The following is a 17,775-nucleotide window of genomic DNA, read 5'->3' as shown; positions in this document are numbered from 1 at the left end:
ATCAGTGGAAAACTCGTAACCTTTACTTCAGCCCGTTATAAACATTTTATTTGAAATCATTTTCGTTAGTTACAATGTTGGCCTAGCTTATTCTCTTAAACATATTAGTGGCAAGTACAATATTTGGAAAAACGTCGCTTCCAAAGTTCGTTATGGAGCACAACAATACTACCTCCAAGGTTTGTAATGGGGCGTAGCAAACAATATCAGGTCAAAAGAGTAGCTTTGGCAAGCAAGAGCTAACAACAACAAAGGGAAGCTCCGGCTAGCTTGGGGAAACACCAGCGAGGGGAGATGAAACTCCAGTGAGCTGAAGGGGAGGTGAAGCAGCATGCAAAAGAGAGGGGGGTTCGGGTTCAGGTTTTGGGGTTCTTGGGTGAGAGAGATAGAAGCCACGAGGAGGAAAGAGCATAAGAGTGGGTTTTGGGGTTTCTAAAAGCAACCGACAAACATAAATGGAAGGAAAGAAAACAGACTTTGGTTTTCTTAATTGGCCAAACACCACTTAACTAAATTTTGAATAACTAAACCCAAGATATATAATAATAGTAACTTCATAAAATTAAATAAATATATATATTATAGACACGACGATTAATATTCATACTCCAGAATTCAAAAAAAAAAAATAGAAAATCCGAAACATAATTAACTTAGTAAATATAATTAGCATCTAATAAACGCTTTTAAAAATAGGATTATTACACTCATCCTCCTTTTTTTTACACAAGCTACATCAGAAACTAAAACAAAACAAAGAAACAAAGGAAATTAAGGAAGACATCTATAAGTATTAGCCAGAACACAAGCTTGGCTAACTTGCTATCGAGGAACCTTGCGAATGGAACATTGTGGAATTAATGCACCCGAGATGATAATAGGTTGGACCGTCCATCAGAGGAATATATTGGAAAAACCCTTGTGTTGGAAAAGTTGAATGACAGCACATGAATCTATTAGATTGGAACGATTGTTTACCTTTTGTCATGGACCATTTAATACAATGAACACAGGCAAGAAGGGCAAGAAGGTCAGATTGAAGAGCGGAGCGAGCAATGAAATGAATTATGAATGCCACCAAAAAGGTTATCTGCTACAGTACCACTCATAACAGACCACACAACACGAGTGTGTATGGACTTTTCATCCCATGAACAATCAACCACAATCAGAATAGAGGAGAAGAACGAGAGTGTTGACCTATGTGAACACTTAGAAACCCAGGAGGGGATGCTAATGAAAGGTTCAGGGGGATAAAGAAATCGAAGATGTTGTTGCTGAAGAGCAAGGAACCACTAATATGTTTCTCAAAAGCAACATCTTTTAAAACCTATAATCTGGTGGGGAGAAGAACAATAACCAAGCATTGCAACAATCCCAAGCCAAACAGAGCACCAAACAAACGCGGCACCAAGCCTGCCCAGCAACACGAGAAGCCAGACCAGCAGTGCATCACGCTTGTGCTAGAAGCGAGCGGGACCAAGGCGTGGTCGCACCTCGCGAGCTTGGTCGCGGGACGCCTGACCGGTAGGCGTCAGGTCGCACCTCCCGAACCTTCCCATATCTCGTGCCTATATGCGGATCGCGACCCCTTTGTCGAAACCTATTCCGCAAGGTTACGTGGGATCAGTAGCTCGTCGCACCTCGCAATATTCCTCACACATCGCGATGCTTAAGTCGGTTCGTTGTCGAGATTTCGTGTGTGGTTTATAGGCCACCAAACACCTATTTCATAAAACTCTAGAGGATCCGGAACCCCTATTTCATAGGGGTGAGCCGAACCAGGGGTAGAGTGAGAAACCCCTCATATTTTCATTTGACACACTTCTCTCGACACGATTACCAATGCGTAACTTTACCTTTTAATGTCTCTAATTCCCTAAATCTAAAAAATATAAAAAGTTGTGAAAGTATATATCAAGATGAATCTAACAACATCCATATGAGTACTATATTTTTGTGCAAGTACAAATCACAAAATACTATGAAAGGAGAGTGTGAGAATAGTGCAAAAGTCATTTTTAAATGAGGACATATTTAGTTCTACAAATTATATAATAATTTCGGGTCTAGACATTTTTATGTACACTTTAGGCTTAATAAATATGCATATTTGAAATAACTATGTATGTATTTGACGAAATAAAGGAGGACACATCTTTTCAAATTATAAGTTTATATTCTTTCAAATGAGTATTGATCGAATCAAGTAAGTAATAATGAACTTTTCAAATGAGTATCATCTGATAAAACAAATTTTTTTTTTTTTTTTTAATACTGAAGAGGGAAAAGCCCAAAGAAACAAAGAAAACAACAAGAAAAATCACAAACAAAGGACACCAAAAGAAAAACAACAGAACAGCAAACTACAACTAACCAACACCAACCAAAAAGAAACTAAGGAGGAACTAGACGTGGCAAAGCCACACCCCTAAAATCCTCATCTACTATTCTACGCAGTGCTAAAGGTATATCCTCCAAGATCACAATCCTGTGAGGTTGAGCCACCCCCTGGTTGGCGAGCCAATCCGCGGCCCTATTACCTTCTCGATAGACATGAATGACTTGGGTATCCCACTCTTCGCTGCGAAGCAGCTCTTGACACATATTAATAAGATGTACACATTCACCTCCTTCAGAATCTCCTCGTTGCATTAGCTTAACACACGCCAAATTGTCCATTTGAATAATCAGCTTGGTGATTCGTAGGTTTCGAGCCAGCTCCAATCCCCGCAGCAACGCCATAATTTCAGCTCTAAATGCATGACAACTACCAAAATTGGTCATCATAGCCGAAATGATATTCCCATAATGATCACGAATTATTATCCCTCCACCAGCATCACCTGGGCTTCCCTTCGCCGCACCATCTGATAAAACAAATGAGTATATATATCTTTAAACGTGTATTTTCAAGTTAATTAAGCAAGCAGTCAAATATTCAATATAATTGAGTATGTGTATGCATATTGTATCGTCTCAAAATATGAAAATGATGTGTAATCGGATCATAAACTAATAAAACACTTAATCCTGATTATTGTTTTAGGGTTTTGATTATCTTATATCACCTCTGTTTGTTTCCGTAATAAAAAAAATACACAATGACTACCAGTGGTGGAGCCAGGATTTGAAAATCGCCGGGTCAGAACTGTAGATAAGGGGTGTTAATGAGCTAAACCAAGATGGAACTAGGCTCTAGTCCAATGTTAGATCTCGTTAGGCCCAAACGTTAAATAGTTGAAAATTAATTTGCTTGGCCAAACTATTAGCAGGCCAGCTGTAGAGATATTGGTAGTGAAAGATTTGTTTTATAAAGGTTCTACCCAGCGTATCTAAATTGCAAAATAAGGAAAAATTTGAGGTCAATGCGCCATAGTATTCACAACTTAATTGTTGTTTAACAACGATACCATACAACGTACTAATCTAATTCTAATTGACTAAATTCCTAGTAACAAATTTGAATAAAAAACAACTAACATTATTTTGAAGACGTAAAAAAACTTTCACTGAGTACATCAATCGAAAAACGAGCACAGTTCGATTATTACCTCATATTTAAAGGTAATCAATAAAAAAAAAACAAAGAGAGTTGATATTAACTTACTTAATGATCAACTTTGTAGTAATTATTTTCATTGAAAAAACTGAGTTTTAAAAAATTAGATAATTTGGATCGGATCCGTGTCTACTCTCTGAATATTCGGTTTGGATTGTTTGGACTCAAACTCCAATTGGTTTTGATTTGGATTTGAAAATGCAAAATCAAATTGTATTGGATGAGACCTAAATTCAAACTATACCTTGAACTTTTAAGCCAAGTTTCAATCTCGACTTCTCAAGAGCAACGATTGATTCGACCTAAAATAGACCTTGATGATTGGTGCAACCAATCGGGTTGACCAAGACGCATCTTGTATCGAAATTCATTATAATCACGTCAAACATGCTAGGTACGGATGGGCATGGGTCTCGGACCCTACCTAGACCCTGTTGGATCCGACCCTAATTTAAGGGTTTGGGTCCAACTTTTTCAGACCCTAAGGATCCGGGTCCAGGTCTGGGTCCACGTGAATTTTTTAGTGTCCGGGTCTTAAAATTTTGGCCGCAGACCCGACCCGTAGACCCTAAGCTTATTTATTATATACAATTTTAACTTTTTTTGAAAAAAAAACTGATTTTCTAAAAGACTAAAACCTAAACTAAAACACCAAAACACCTATTCTGAAGTCTCATGTAAGTTGTGTTTGTTTCATTTTTTTTTCAGTTTGTATGTTTGTGTTTGTTTCGTTTTTTTTCAGTTTATATGTCTGTGAATTGTGTTTATTTCATTTTTCCTTAAAGTTTATAAGTTTGTGTTTGTTACTTTTTTTCAATCTATATGTTTGTGTTTGTTTCATACGAATTTCAAATGATTACTGATATTAATAATGCTGAAAATTTGGCAAAATAAAGAATTTAGGCCAGGATCCTCCAGACCTTAAGGATCTGGGTCAGGGTCCAATTTTTTCAGACCCTTAGGGTCCGAGTCTGCAAAAAAATTTATGTTCTGAGTCTAGGATCCGACTGGACCCGACCCAGATCCGACCCTTGCCCATGCCTAACGCTAGGCTCCTACACGGCATAGCCACATTAGGACATCCAATTTCAATTAGTATATACATGCACTCTTGCAAATAGGTACGCCATTTTGCTAGCACTGCTAGTTGATTTGATAAAAGTCCTCCCACACCTTTTTGAATCTGTCCTAGGATCTTGTTTCAATTATATAATAATACTCCTCATTTTAAATTTCTCATTTCTTTTCCAAGAGTTTTCAATATACAACTTTACAAGCAATATCTTTAATTATGTAATGAGAAGAAATTTAAAAACGAACTGATATATTAATTCTTGAATATACCCATTAAAATATCTTATAAGTAGAATTTCAACTTATGTATTAGTTTGAATTTATGATCAACATATGATATTTGACTTTTGAAAAGAGAACCATTAGGGGTTTAAAACGGAATAGAGGGAAATTTAGATATTTAGAATTGAACGATCAAGAACTAATAAACCAAGTCGGTAACAATGACGATGACAACTTAAGTTACAATCAAATAAAACACATCAACTTTTATTATACCAAACCACATACTAATCACTACGAGGAGCGGGTGACAACTTTATTTAACTATTACAACCAGCAGATTGAAGAAGCATCCAAACTGAAATATTTTATAATCCAAACCATATTAATTAACCGTCGTTTTTTTTAACATGCTAGATTATATTTTGCATGTTTGAGAAGAATCAAAGGCGGTATTTGTGCACCTAAATCCTCCAGCAGAAAAGACGAAGTCACAATAACATTTTCCGCAACAAGGGTAGAAAGGACCACATGCTTCATTATACCAAACGCAAGCAAGAGGTTGGGTGTTGATACCAATCCCTTCAAACATAATGTTTGAGAGGGGACGAACAGCAAAGGTGGATTGAGGTGTTGTGGCTAGCATCACAATGGTTAGCATCAACACCAAACTAAGCACTCCCTTCACATTCATGTTTTTCTTCATCTCCATCTCACGGCTGTGAGTAGTAATGATACTAAAATAGTGTTTTTTTTCTCACTTTTGATTTCTGAGTTATTAACTACACTTCTACAAAGATGGTTTTATAGCAGAGGGAAGCACTTCGTTTGATTGTTTATTTCTTGTGTTAAATAATCTCTGCATGATTATCTGTGTATCTTATCACATAAGCACATGCCACTTGCATATATTGAATAGCAGCAGATCAGCGAGAGAAGTTGGGAACTGGCAACTGGGAAGCACGTCATGCGGATTTTAATTTCTTGTTAAATAAAACTTGAGTTTCCTTTTTTGGTGGGATTTCCGGATCTGCCGATCTTATTATAGTAACGCATGATCTAGCTACTTTCTTAAAATAAGGTGCGCTCTCTTGATGGCAACGGATGAGTGGACTGAATAATTGACGAGTCTTGCCATTTAATATTACTAGCCTTCATATGCACGCGATGCGTGCGTTAATTTCAAAATTTGTTATTCTATTAGATACTCCATTCGTACTTTATTTATGATTAAACTTAAATGTGAAAAATTCAACAATTAGATGAATTTAGATATATTATTCGCTAATATAAAAAAATAAAAAGGTTGTGAGTGATTGTTAACATTAATTTTTTGTGAATGAATATTGAACAGAAATAACAAAAATAATGGGTTGGTTTAACTGAATTAAAGAGTATCAAAGGTAGTGAATGTTCATACTTTTTATGTGCACGTTATGTATGCCATCTTTTTTTATAAGGTATAAATATTTTGTCCATTTAATTTTTGATTGAAGTATTTGATGCATATACCATTTAAAACTTATTTTAAATGGCAAGTTGGAATGAGAATTTTTAAACGATTTGCTTTTGTAATTTTTTTAATTCCATTAATTAGATCATTAAGGGTATTTTGGTCACTTCAAAAGAGGACACCACACCTCCTCCCTTGACTTATATAATAGAGATTTGGGCGCGTTCTGTTTAACTTAAAAAATTAAATTTCAGGTCCAATAAGTTCAGATAACTTCAGATAAGGTCTAATAAGGCAATAAGTTCCAATAAGGTCTAATAAGGTCCAATAAGTTCCGATCAGGTGCAATAAGTTCCAATCAGACGCAATAAGTTACAATCAGGTCTAATAAGGTCCAATAAGTTCCAATCAGGTGTAATAAGGTCCAATAAGGTCCAAATAGTCAATATTTAATAAACATTTGTATTATTGTCCATTATTTTGTTATTCATAATTTCATATCACTATTAGCTAATTATGTTATTATTAGAATTTTAATTAAAGTACCACAATGATTATATAGTATTATACTTGTATTAGTGTCTATTATTTCATTATTTATTAATATTATGTCTATTATTTTATTATTTATTTGTATTATGTCTATTATTTTATTATTCATATTACTATTAGCTGATTATGTTATTATTAGAATTTTTTATTAAAGTACCACAATGTATAGTATTATACTTGTATTATTGTCTATTATTTGATTATTTATATTGCTATTAAATAATATTATAATCATGGTCAAATAATAAAGGTTAACAATAATAATAATAATTATTATAATTACAATATTTTGTAATTCGTCTTTAAATAACTAGAGATAACATGTTTTCGTTACTAATAACAATAAAAGATATAAATGTTATCAATTGATTGCTTCATTATCATCACTGGAGTATCTTTCTTCATCTTCTACATCATCCTCTTCAATCAATACGTTTTCTTCACCAACATCCAACCATATTTCATCTGCAATTTTCGCCCGAGTTATCTCCATATTCTTTGTTCTCGTCTTGTCAATCAAATTTAAATCAGCTCTTGGTTCCATGGTTTTAACTACTTGCGAAAATGGGTGATTATGATTGGTGACTTCGCGATTGTGCCTCTAATGGAGTATTGGAGAAAAGCAAAAAAAAAAAAAAAAAAAAAAAACAGAAGGAAGAAAGGAGAAGAAATGAATGAAGCAATGTCATGCAAAGCTACGGTGATTTTGACCATTTTGTTTCTCTTTCTTTTTGTTTTATTTTTATCCTCTAGTACATTCACATAAATGAAAGAAGAAGAAAGGAGAAGAAATGAAGGAAGGAGTTAATGCTATCTACTTACCTTCACAATAATGAAAGTGAAGTGAGAATTTTTTTTATATATGCCAATTTTAACTTGTTAGCAATAAATGTTAATTAATTTTTGATTTTCTACTAGTGTTTTATAAAATCAAAACAAGACTATTAGATATATTAGTGGTGAAAGTTATGTATAGGCAAATATATAAATAGTAAATTCTTTTGTTAAATTAATTATCATAAGAGATAATTAATAATCATTATTTTTTAAAGGACGAATTATAATAATTATTACTCCATAAAAAATTTTGAGGCGTAGTATTTACGTTAGTGGTAATATTTATGTTATTCATGGTCAATGTTTTTGTCTAATAAGGTCAATTAAGTTTCAATCAGGTCCAATAAGGTCTAATAAGTTTCAATTAGGTCTAATGAGTTTCAATCAGGGCCAATAAGGTCTAATAAGTTTCAATAAGGTCAGTAAGTTCCAATAAGGTCCAATAAGTTCCAATCAGGTTCAATCAGGTCCAATAAGTTGAATCAGGTCCAACCAGGTTTAATAGGTTCTAATAAGTTCAGTTCAGGTTCAATAAGTTCAGTTCAGATAAAGTCCAATAAGTTCAGGGCCAATAAGTTGAATAGAACGCACCCTTAATCTCTATTATTAGACAAAAATTATTAGATTTGAAAAATCAAATCTTATATGTAATTAACAGTCAATCAATGAGATGGAGTGACACAAATGATTGTATTAGAGTAACATTATATGTAAAGGCTAGAATTAACTTTTACTAGTTGTAGGCCTGTATTGTAAATACTATATATATTCAATGCTAGGGTTAACCTACTCAAGGTTAACACAATTATTATCCACACTTGTACATGGTATCACAACCTAGGTTTTTCTAAAAAAAAATTTCCTTCACAAATCTTTTTTTTCCTCGATGGACCTCCCGGCCTCCTCTTCGCCCCTGCCGCCTTCCTCGACCAGCCACTGCCGGCGACTATTCCAGTCAGTTTGTCTCCCTACTCGCCGCGTGGGTTCCCATCCCAGCAGACAACCGCCGCTAGCGTGTTGACGCTCTTCCCTGCGTCCTTCTTCTCGCAGCCGTGGTCCTCTGCTGGCGCCACCACCACGGGTCTTCACGAGGTTTCCACCACCCTACTCAGCGCTGCCTCACTGACGTCATCATCACGCGTTTCCCACCCGGTTTTTCGGGGCCTCGTCGGTCACGCCCACTAGCGTCGTTCCCCAACCCCAACCTGTGTCACCGTTATATTTTTCCTTACCGCAAATCTTTGCTCCTAATCTCAGTAATCTGGTAACTATCACTCTTTCTTCCCATGAGGATTATTTGTTGTGGAAAATGCAGATTACTTGTTTGCTTCTTTCACATCAACTGCTTGTTATGGTTGAAGGCACTATTTATATTCCTCCTGCTACTATTATTAATGATCGTGGTGTTTTGATTCCTAATGAATCTTTCTATGAATATATGCATGTTGATCAACAAATTAAATCTTGGATTTTTGCCACGTTGTCTCGTGATGTCTTTGTTGATGTGCATGATTTATCCACCTCTATGGAATTATGGAATCATTTACAAACTAGATTCATGCATGCTAGTATAGCTATGGATGGTTATTTGCGTGATTAGCAGTCTATGGATGGTTATTTGCGTGAGATAAAGGTTATTGCTGATTCCTTAGCTGCTATTCAGTGTCATGTCTCTAATCAGGATTTAGTTCAACATACGTTGTTTGGTTTTGATCGTGATTCTGATTATGATCATATAGTTACCACTCTGCTGCATTACCCTTTCCCTCTTAGTTTTGATGATTTGCGCCCTAAGTTGCTTCTTCATGAACAACGTCTGAAAAGTTCGAAGGATGGTTTTGATTCCTCCTCTCAGCATGCCTTAGTTGCAGTTCAGTCTTTTGGTTTTGGTTCTGGTTCCTCCTCTAAACCAAATTCAGGAGGGAGGAATAGGGGGAGAAATAACAGAATTCGTGGGGGTAACAATAATCGAAATCAGAATAATCGTGGTAATGGTGGTGGTAATGGGGGTAACAATAATTCTCGTGGTTCTGGTAACAACAACAACAACAATGCAAATCGGGGACGCTCCAATGGTATGAGTAAATATTCTAACTTTTTTTTTTTTGCTAAGCAAGTGAGAATATCATATATTGAACAACAATTTACAACCAAACCTATCAAAGGGAACCAAACCAACTAGGTTGGACTCCCTCAACCTTAGAAAGGCACTATTTTAATACAATCATTAAAGACTAAGGAACCATTCCCCATCTTTTCTAGTAATTTTTTTAGGTAATACTACCCTTACTCTAGCTTTAACAATACTCATCACTTGCTTGCAAACTAAACTAATACTTGGAGCACATTGCTCCCAAAAGACTTTATTTCTACTTTGCCATATCATATAGACCAAGGTAGCAACACCAACAAAATGAATTCATGTTTCTGGAATTTAGTCCTTCTGCTATTCTGAATCCAGGTAATTATCTGATGCAAGTCTTCTGTTTGTGCTGGGCAATGAATCCATTCCTTGACATATTTCAGACATGCTAGACTGAATTGGCATTTAAAGAAGAGATGTGAATGATCTTCTTTATAACTACCACATAACAAACATGTATCACTGTTACTTATACCCATCACAATCAATTTTGCACTTGTCTGTAATTTACCCTGAATAGCCAACCAGGAAATGAACCTATGTTTTGGGAGATTCATCTTATTCCATATTACTCTATCCCAGTGAACTCTCTCTTGTTCACCCATCAGTACTTCATACACATGCTTCACTGCATGAATATTGCCTCATGTTTCTGATCTCAGCTTGTGTGAATGATTGCTTCAATTGCTCCTTCACCTGGCAAATATTCTAACTTGTCATCCTATAGTGTTCCTTGCATAAATTATATTACTAATAAGTTGTCTTCAACAGGGAGTAATTCTTCAAGTAGCAATGTAGTACTCTACCCCTACTTCCGATACTTGTGGTCTTTGTTGGTTTCCAGGTCATCAAGCTACTTATTGTCCTCAAAGATTCAATTCCAGCTTTATTTTGCCTTCATCTGAAAGTGTCACTCGAGCCTTAGCTGTACAGTCTGTTGATGGTGAAGCTAATGATTCAGTTTGGTACCCGGATTCGGGAGCTGCATGTCACATGGCCCCTCATGATGGTAAGTTCTCTGCTAATATTCCTTATACTGGGTCTAGTTTTGTTGTAGTTGGTAATGGTACCTTACTCGCTATTAAAAATACTGGTAATTTAACCTTAAAAACTACTAGTCGTCCTCTCTAGTCATCATATGTCTGTCATGTTCCTAACTTGAAACATAATTTATTATCATTTATCAAGTTGTGTCAAGAAAATGATTGTGTTGTGAGTTTTGATAAAAAATTTATTTTGGTTAAGGACCAGACAACGGGGGAGGTTCTGCTTCGGGGATTCAGTAAGCAAGGTGTCTACCCTCTTCAGCCTATTGGTGTCCCTCCTGTGACTCCAGTTCCTGCTTTCCTAGCCACTAAGGAGTCGGGTGACGCGTGGCATGCTCGTTTGGGTCATACCTCTTCTAGCATCTTAGGATCTTTATGTTCAAATAAGTCTATCACATGTACTTCTAAGTTTCATAATGATTGTGTTGGATATAAGTCAGGAAAGATACATCGTTTACCTTTTGATTCGGTTGAACATGTTTCTCCGTATCCTTTATATAAAATTCACAATGATCTGTGGCAATGTCCTGTTTTGTCAAATCAATTATATAGTTATTATGTTGTGTTTGTTGATGATTTTTTTGTGATATTATTGGATTTATCCCTTACGTCGAAAATTAGAGGCTTATTCTCAATTTCTTGTTTTTCAAAAGATGGTTGAAAATCTATTTAATTGCATGATTAAAATTGTCAAAGTGATGGAGGTAGGGAATTTCATAATTCCCCTATTCTCCAACATTTTCGTGACAATGGCAAAATATTTCAAAAATCTTGTCCCCATACTCCATCTCAAAATGGTGTTGCAGAATGCAAACATCGTCATATCATTGAAATGGCTCATACTATGATCATTCATTCTAACTTTCCTGCTGAATTTTGGGTTGATGCATCATACATTGCCACCTATACAATTAATAGATTTCCTAGCTCGGTTTTAGGGGTGTTTCACCTTTTGAAAAATTGTTTCATCGTCCCCCTTCCTATCATTTTTTGAAAACTTCCACCGGTTGTGAATGCTTTCCTTTATTTCTGAATTCTAAAAATCACAAACTACAACCTAAGTCTAAAACATGTGTTTTTATTGGAAATGCACAGGATTATAAAGGGTATCGTTGTTTTGATCCTACTACCAACAAAAGTGTTCCCTAGTCGTCATGTTCTTTTTCATGAACATAAGTTTTCTTATCGTACACTTGTTGGTTCAGCGTCTACTATGCCTCACACCTCCCCCATGGTCCTAATATTTGATTAAAATCTGACCAATGTCCTCCGTGTGTCACCGGCGTCGCATGTTTCCCTAACCTCCACCAGCCACGTGGTTGTCTCGGCCCCTCACCCGCCAGCTCGCATAGCACCCACTGGGCCTCCCCCTTCCCATCATTTTTTGTCTGCTAGGTGTGCTGAGGATCCGGCTCTCGCTGGGCCACTCTCCTCACTCGTGCCAAGATCTGCCTGGCCCAATGACGAGCCAGCGCCCAATGGGTTTTCTCCCATTTCCTCCCCATCCCCGGCCTCCTGCTGGGCCCGCTGCCCACCCAACGATCGCTCGATCACACGCATGTTCTAGTGAGCCCCGTGCCTCGCCTGCTAGGCTCCCATCGCCCGCCAGCCTTGAAGCACCCCTCCCTAGGCCGTGTTATGTCGCTAGCCCACAACAGTCGGCTCTTGAGCCCTCCCTCTCTCCTTTCCGTGTCTCTCCATCCCCTCCCACTCGAGGTTCATGTGTTCCCCTTAATCGTCATCCCATGGTCACTAGGCTCAAAGATGGTGTGTCTAAGCCCAAGATTTTTATGAATTTAATAGTTGATGTTGTTGAGTCTGAACCCTCTAACTTTAAATAAGCTTCTAAAGACTCACGTTGGTGTCAAGCTATGCTTGATGAATATAAGGCTTTAATAAATAATAATACATGGGAGTTGGTACCTCACAACTATGATAAGAATTTACTTGGTTGTAAGTGGGTTTATCGGATTAAATATAATTCTGATGGTTTTGTGGAATGGTTCAAAGCCAGGCGTGTCGTTTTTTGAAATCACCAGCAGGCAGGTATTGATTACTTTGAAACGTTTAGTCCTGTTATTAAGCCTACTATTGTTCGCTTAGTTCTTACTATTGTTGTTTCTCTTAAATGGTCTATTCGTTAATTAGATGTCAAAAATGATTTTCTTCATGGTTTTCTTCATGAAAAGGTTTATATGCGTCAACCTCCGGGTTATATTCATCCATCTAAACCTACTCATATTTATCGTCTCCCTTAGTCCACATTTATGGTTTGAAACAAGCTCCTCGAGCTTGGTTCACTCGTTTCATCAATTTCCTATTATCTTTGGTTTCAAGTGCAGCAGTTGTGACACTTCTATGTCCTCCTCAAGTTCCCTACTGGTAGTAGTTCTCCGCTTGTTGCAAACACTAGTAGAAAAAGGTCAATTTGCGTCGCCCCATTTGCGTCGCCCAAACACGGAAACGACGCACAAATACCATTTGCGTCGCATGCAACAATGAATCGACGCACAAAATCACTGCATAAGCACCATATACGAGCTATATGCGTCGTACCCTATTGATGTGCGACGCATATAGCCCATATGCGTCGGATATTGAGGCCCATCCGACGCACATCCCTGCATTCAGGTGACAAATTTTTAAGCCCTATCTGCGTCGCACTATAGCAATGTGCGTTGCAAAAGGATCATGTGCGTCGGACCCTTTGGCCCATCCGACGCACATCCGCCAAAAGCCCTTTAAAATTTTCGCTCAAACCCCCCAAACCCTAAAATTATACAAGCCGTCTCTCACCCTTCCCCCCTATCTCTCTCTCTCTCTCTCACCCTCTCTAAACAGCAAACCCTAAAATTTTCGCTACCTTCAATCTCCTCTTTCCCTCCTAAATTCCTCAATCTCCTCTCTAACTGCTGCCTGGCCGCATCTTTCTTTTCTCTCTCCTCATCGCGCTGGTTCGTCGTCGACACTCTCTTCTTTCTCCTCGTCGCGCTGGTTCGTCGCGCTGGTTCGTCGCGCTGGTTCATCTTTCTGGTTCGTTGGCGCTGGTTCGTCGCGGTGGTTCGTCGGCACTGGTTCGCGGTGGTTCGTTCGCGGTGGTTCGTCGCGGTGGTTCGTTCGCGGTGGTTCGTCGCGGTGGTTCGTCGCGGTGATTGTTGATGTTCATTGCTCTATTGTGTGTCAGATCTCATGTCAGCAACGAAAAGTTTTCAGATCTCAGGTTTTTAGGATTTTAGTTGTTGTATTTTGACAGATTTGTTTTTTAGGATTTTTAGAGCATTTTTTTTTGGATTAACGAATTGTTGCATCAATTCGTGTTGTATTCTACATTTTTTTCAGATCTGCACGCTTCTTTTCTCAATTTTTTGTTGTTTATTTTTCATTTTGTACATATTTTGTCGAATTTTCAGTTAATTCTGTATCTTCTCAACATATTTTTTAGCTTATCATTTTTTATATATTTTTTTCGTTCTATCTATTCTGTTTTTTTTTTCAGATCAGTTTTTGGTGTGAGTATACATCTTGTTGTATCTATTCTGTTTTAGTTTCGTTTCTGTATCTGTTTGTTGTGTTCAGTTCAACAAATTTTATTTTTTTAGTTAAAAAATCGCAAATTTGCGTCGTTTATTGAGCCTTATGCGACGCAAATGATGATTTTTTTTTAAAAAAAAATCAATTTGCGTCGGATGTGGTACTATATGCGACGCATATCTTCCTTTTTTGTGGGTGAAAAACAAGATTGTATAAGGCATGCGTCGTACCGTATAAAGGTGCGACGCAAATAGGTGAACCATCTGCGTCGTTTCCGCATACGACGCAGATCGTTTATCATTCATTTGCGTCGAGGGCTTTGGCGTCGCACCGAAGTCCGACGCAAATAGGCGCCTCACATCCGACGCAAATTGCATTTTTTGTACTAGTGAAAATTCATTTATTATGTTCTTTCTTCTCAGTTTACTATGACAGATTTAGGGGATCTTCATTACTTCTTAGGTGTTTAGGTTGTGCGTAATCCCTCTGGTTTATTTTTGTCTCGAAATAAGTATGTCACTGATTCACTTCGTAAATTCCATCTTCATACTGTTAAACCAGTTACCACTTCTGTTGTCTCTAGAGTAACACTGTCTCTGCTTGCTGGAGAACTTCTTGCTGATCCCACAGATTATCATAGTATGGTTGGTGCATTACAGTACTTAACTATAACTCGTCCAGATATTGCTTATGTTGTTAATATGGTGTCTCAGTTTATGCACGCTCCTCGTACTACCCACCTTCATGCTGTGAAAAGAATTTTCAGATATTTGCAAGACACATTGGACTTTGGTCTCTTCTTATTAGGGGTGAAAGTTCGGTGTGCGGTTTGCATTAGAGCCTAATCTAATCCGATCCGAGAAAAATTTGGATTTCAATTTTTCAATCCAAATCCAAACCAATTAGGGTTTGAATCCGATCCAATCCAATTCGAATTTCCATACTCTAGATTGGATCCGATCCAAAAATCCGATTTTTCAAAAACTCTAGTTTTTCGATGAAATAAATTTAGCACAACAACAACCTAGTAGATTTAGGAAATGAGGAATTAAGTGCACTTAGTGTTTTAGGGGAAGGGTTGAAGTGTTCTGTGTATTGGGCTATGGAGTAAGTTTTTTTTTTTAAAAAAATCAGTTAAGCACTTAAGCCCAATCCAAATACGTATTACAAGACATATTACTATTCGGTTATATTGGATTTTTGGATCCAATCACCCTCAATCCAATCCGATCTGAAAATCCAATTTCTTTAAAAAATCAATCCGAATCCAATCGAAACACAGTCCGGATCCGATCTGAATTACTAATTCGGATTGAATTGGATTGGATGTTGGACTTTATCCGAATAACTTTTACCCCTACTTCTTATATAGCAGTAGTTCTCCTACTGTGGTTATTGCCTATTCTGATGCAGATTGGGCAGGATGCCCTGACACGTGATGTTCTACTACTGGCTATGTTGTTTTACTTGGGAAGAATCTCATTTCCTGGCGTTCGAAAAAACAACCTACTGTCTCTAAATCCTCCACTGAAGTTGAATACAGAGTTGTTGCCTACACAGTTGCAGAAAACATTTGGCTCAAGCAACTTCTTGCTGACATTGGCCATTTTCTTCGTCGTCCTGTGATTGTCTATTGTGATAATGTCTCTGCTACTTATCTCACTGCCAATCCAGTTCATCATGATCGTAGCAAACATATTGACGTCGATTATCATTTTGTTCGAGAAATGGTTGCCAAGGGAGGTCATTTTGTTCGACATGTTTCTACTTAGTCTAAGGTTGCTGATATTTTTACTAAGGGTCTATCTACTGACTTGTTTACTAAACATCGTACCAATCTATCCGTTATTTCTCCTCGTAAAGATTGAGGGCGTGTACTATAGCAACATTATATGTAAAGGATAGAATGGACTTTTATTAGTCGTAGGCTTGTATTGTAAACACTATATATATTCAATGTCAGGGTTAACCTACTCGAGGTTAACACAATTATTCTCCACACTTGTACAAATTGTATAAATTAGTGGGATAAAAGATCATTCTTTTTCACAATAAACATGGTCTAATTATGTAAAATAATACGTGTATTAAGAATCTCCAGCTCATAAGGTTATCTCAAATAAAACAAAAAAATGCTCTCGAGTGAGGAGGTGAGAGCGAAAACGCTCTCGAGTGAGGAAAATGACCTTCTTCAAAGGTCGAACAAAAAATGCAAGCGAGGGGAGATTTCCCCTCCAAGAAATAGCCAAGATGTATCCATGGTACCGAATACTATGGAGGAGGAAAAAAATCTGATCAAGAATATTTCATATAGTCAAGCAACAAGGGGTTTTGGGGGGTTGAGAAACCCTTTGTTTGAAGGAGATGCTACAGAAGTAGAGAACATCTCGGATGATGAACAAGATTCTGAAGATGATATGGGGGACTCATCATGCCCTATCATTAAACTGACGAAAGAGGAAAAAAGGAGAATCAGAGTCCCTTGGAAAAACTCCTTGATTATCAAGTTATTTGATAGGAAGTTAGGCTACGAAGTTTTGATGCGTAGATTAAAGGCGAAATGGTCTTTGAAGGGGGAGATAGCTTTAACTGATGTTGGACATGCCTATTATGTGGTTCGTTTCAGTAACATAGAAGATTATGATTTTGTACTAACTCAAGGCCCCTGGATGATAGGGGAGAGCTATCTCACGATTCGCAAATGGGTTCCAAATTTCATTGCGGATGAGGCTCCCATTAGAACTCTCACTGCGTGGGTGAGGATTCCTCATCTGTCTGTTGAGTATTTTGACAAACAAATTCTGCATAAGATTGGTTCCAAGATAGGTAAGGTGATTAAAATCGATAGAAATACGGCTTCGATGGACAGAGGACAATATGTGCGATTTTGCATTGAAGTGGACTTATCCAAGCCGTTACTGTCAAAGTTCAAATTGAACAAGAGAACGTGGATTATTCAGTATGAAGGATTGAAGATGATATGTTTTCGATGTGGTCACTTGGGGCATAAAGAAGACAGTTGTCCTCAGTTCCAGAACAAGGACATCATAGGCGAGGAAGGCCGAAAAGAGCATCACGAACCTAAAGAAGTGGCTGCAGTGAGTCAACAAGATACATATGGTGCATGGATGTTGGTCCAGAAACCGGGTAGGAAAATCATCCCCAAGGCCAAAAATATAGGGCATAGCAAAGGAGTTCAAAAGCGTCATGAGGATCTAACATCTGGTAAGGTGAACATTCCCCAGGGAAGTAAATCATCCACAGATGATAAGGTGGTAGAGCATGCAGGAGGATCGAGGTTTGAAATGCTCTCGGTGGAGGAGGACATTCACATGGAAATGGAGGTGGAGAATCC

General features: G+C 37.5%; 1 protein-coding gene across 1 annotated transcript; it reads left to right on the top strand.

Annotated features, from left to right (window-relative positions):
• Window positions 1–9,306: 9,306 nt before the first annotated feature.
• LOC104909004 (uncharacterized) lies at window positions 9,307–15,859 on the top strand. Its single transcript, XM_048633907.1, has 3 exons — window positions 9,307–9,775; window positions 10,688–10,852; window positions 15,834–15,859. Exons 1-3 carry the CDS (start codon window positions 9,307–9,309, stop codon window positions 15,857–15,859), a joined length of 660 nt encoding a protein of 219 aa, XP_048489864.1.
• The last annotated feature ends 1,916 nt before the right edge of the window (window positions 15,860–17,775 follow it).

Source organism: Beta vulgaris, chromosome 7, assembly GCF_026745355.1.
Source record: "Beta vulgaris subsp. vulgaris cultivar EL10 chromosome 7, EL10.2, whole genome shotgun sequence".
NCBI lineage: Eukaryota > Viridiplantae > Streptophyta > Magnoliopsida > Caryophyllales > Amaranthaceae > Beta > Beta vulgaris.
This window is presented reverse-complemented; position numbering and strand designations above follow the sequence as displayed.

Excerpts from the sequence above, each read along its gene's own strand:
- LOC104909004 (XM_048633907.1), top strand. The coding sequence starts at position 9,307 with ATGGATGGTTATTTGCGTGAGATAAAGGTTATTGCTGATTCCTTAGCT. Across the intron at positions 9,776-10,687 it reads AAATCGGGGACGCTCCAATG|GTCATCAAGCTACTTATTGT; the intron begins GTATGAGTAAAT and ends GTTGGTTTCCAG. Across the intron at positions 10,853-15,833 it reads TCACATGGCCCCTCATGATG|ATTGGGCAGGATGCCCTGAC; the intron begins GTAAGTTCTCTG and ends ATTCTGATGCAG.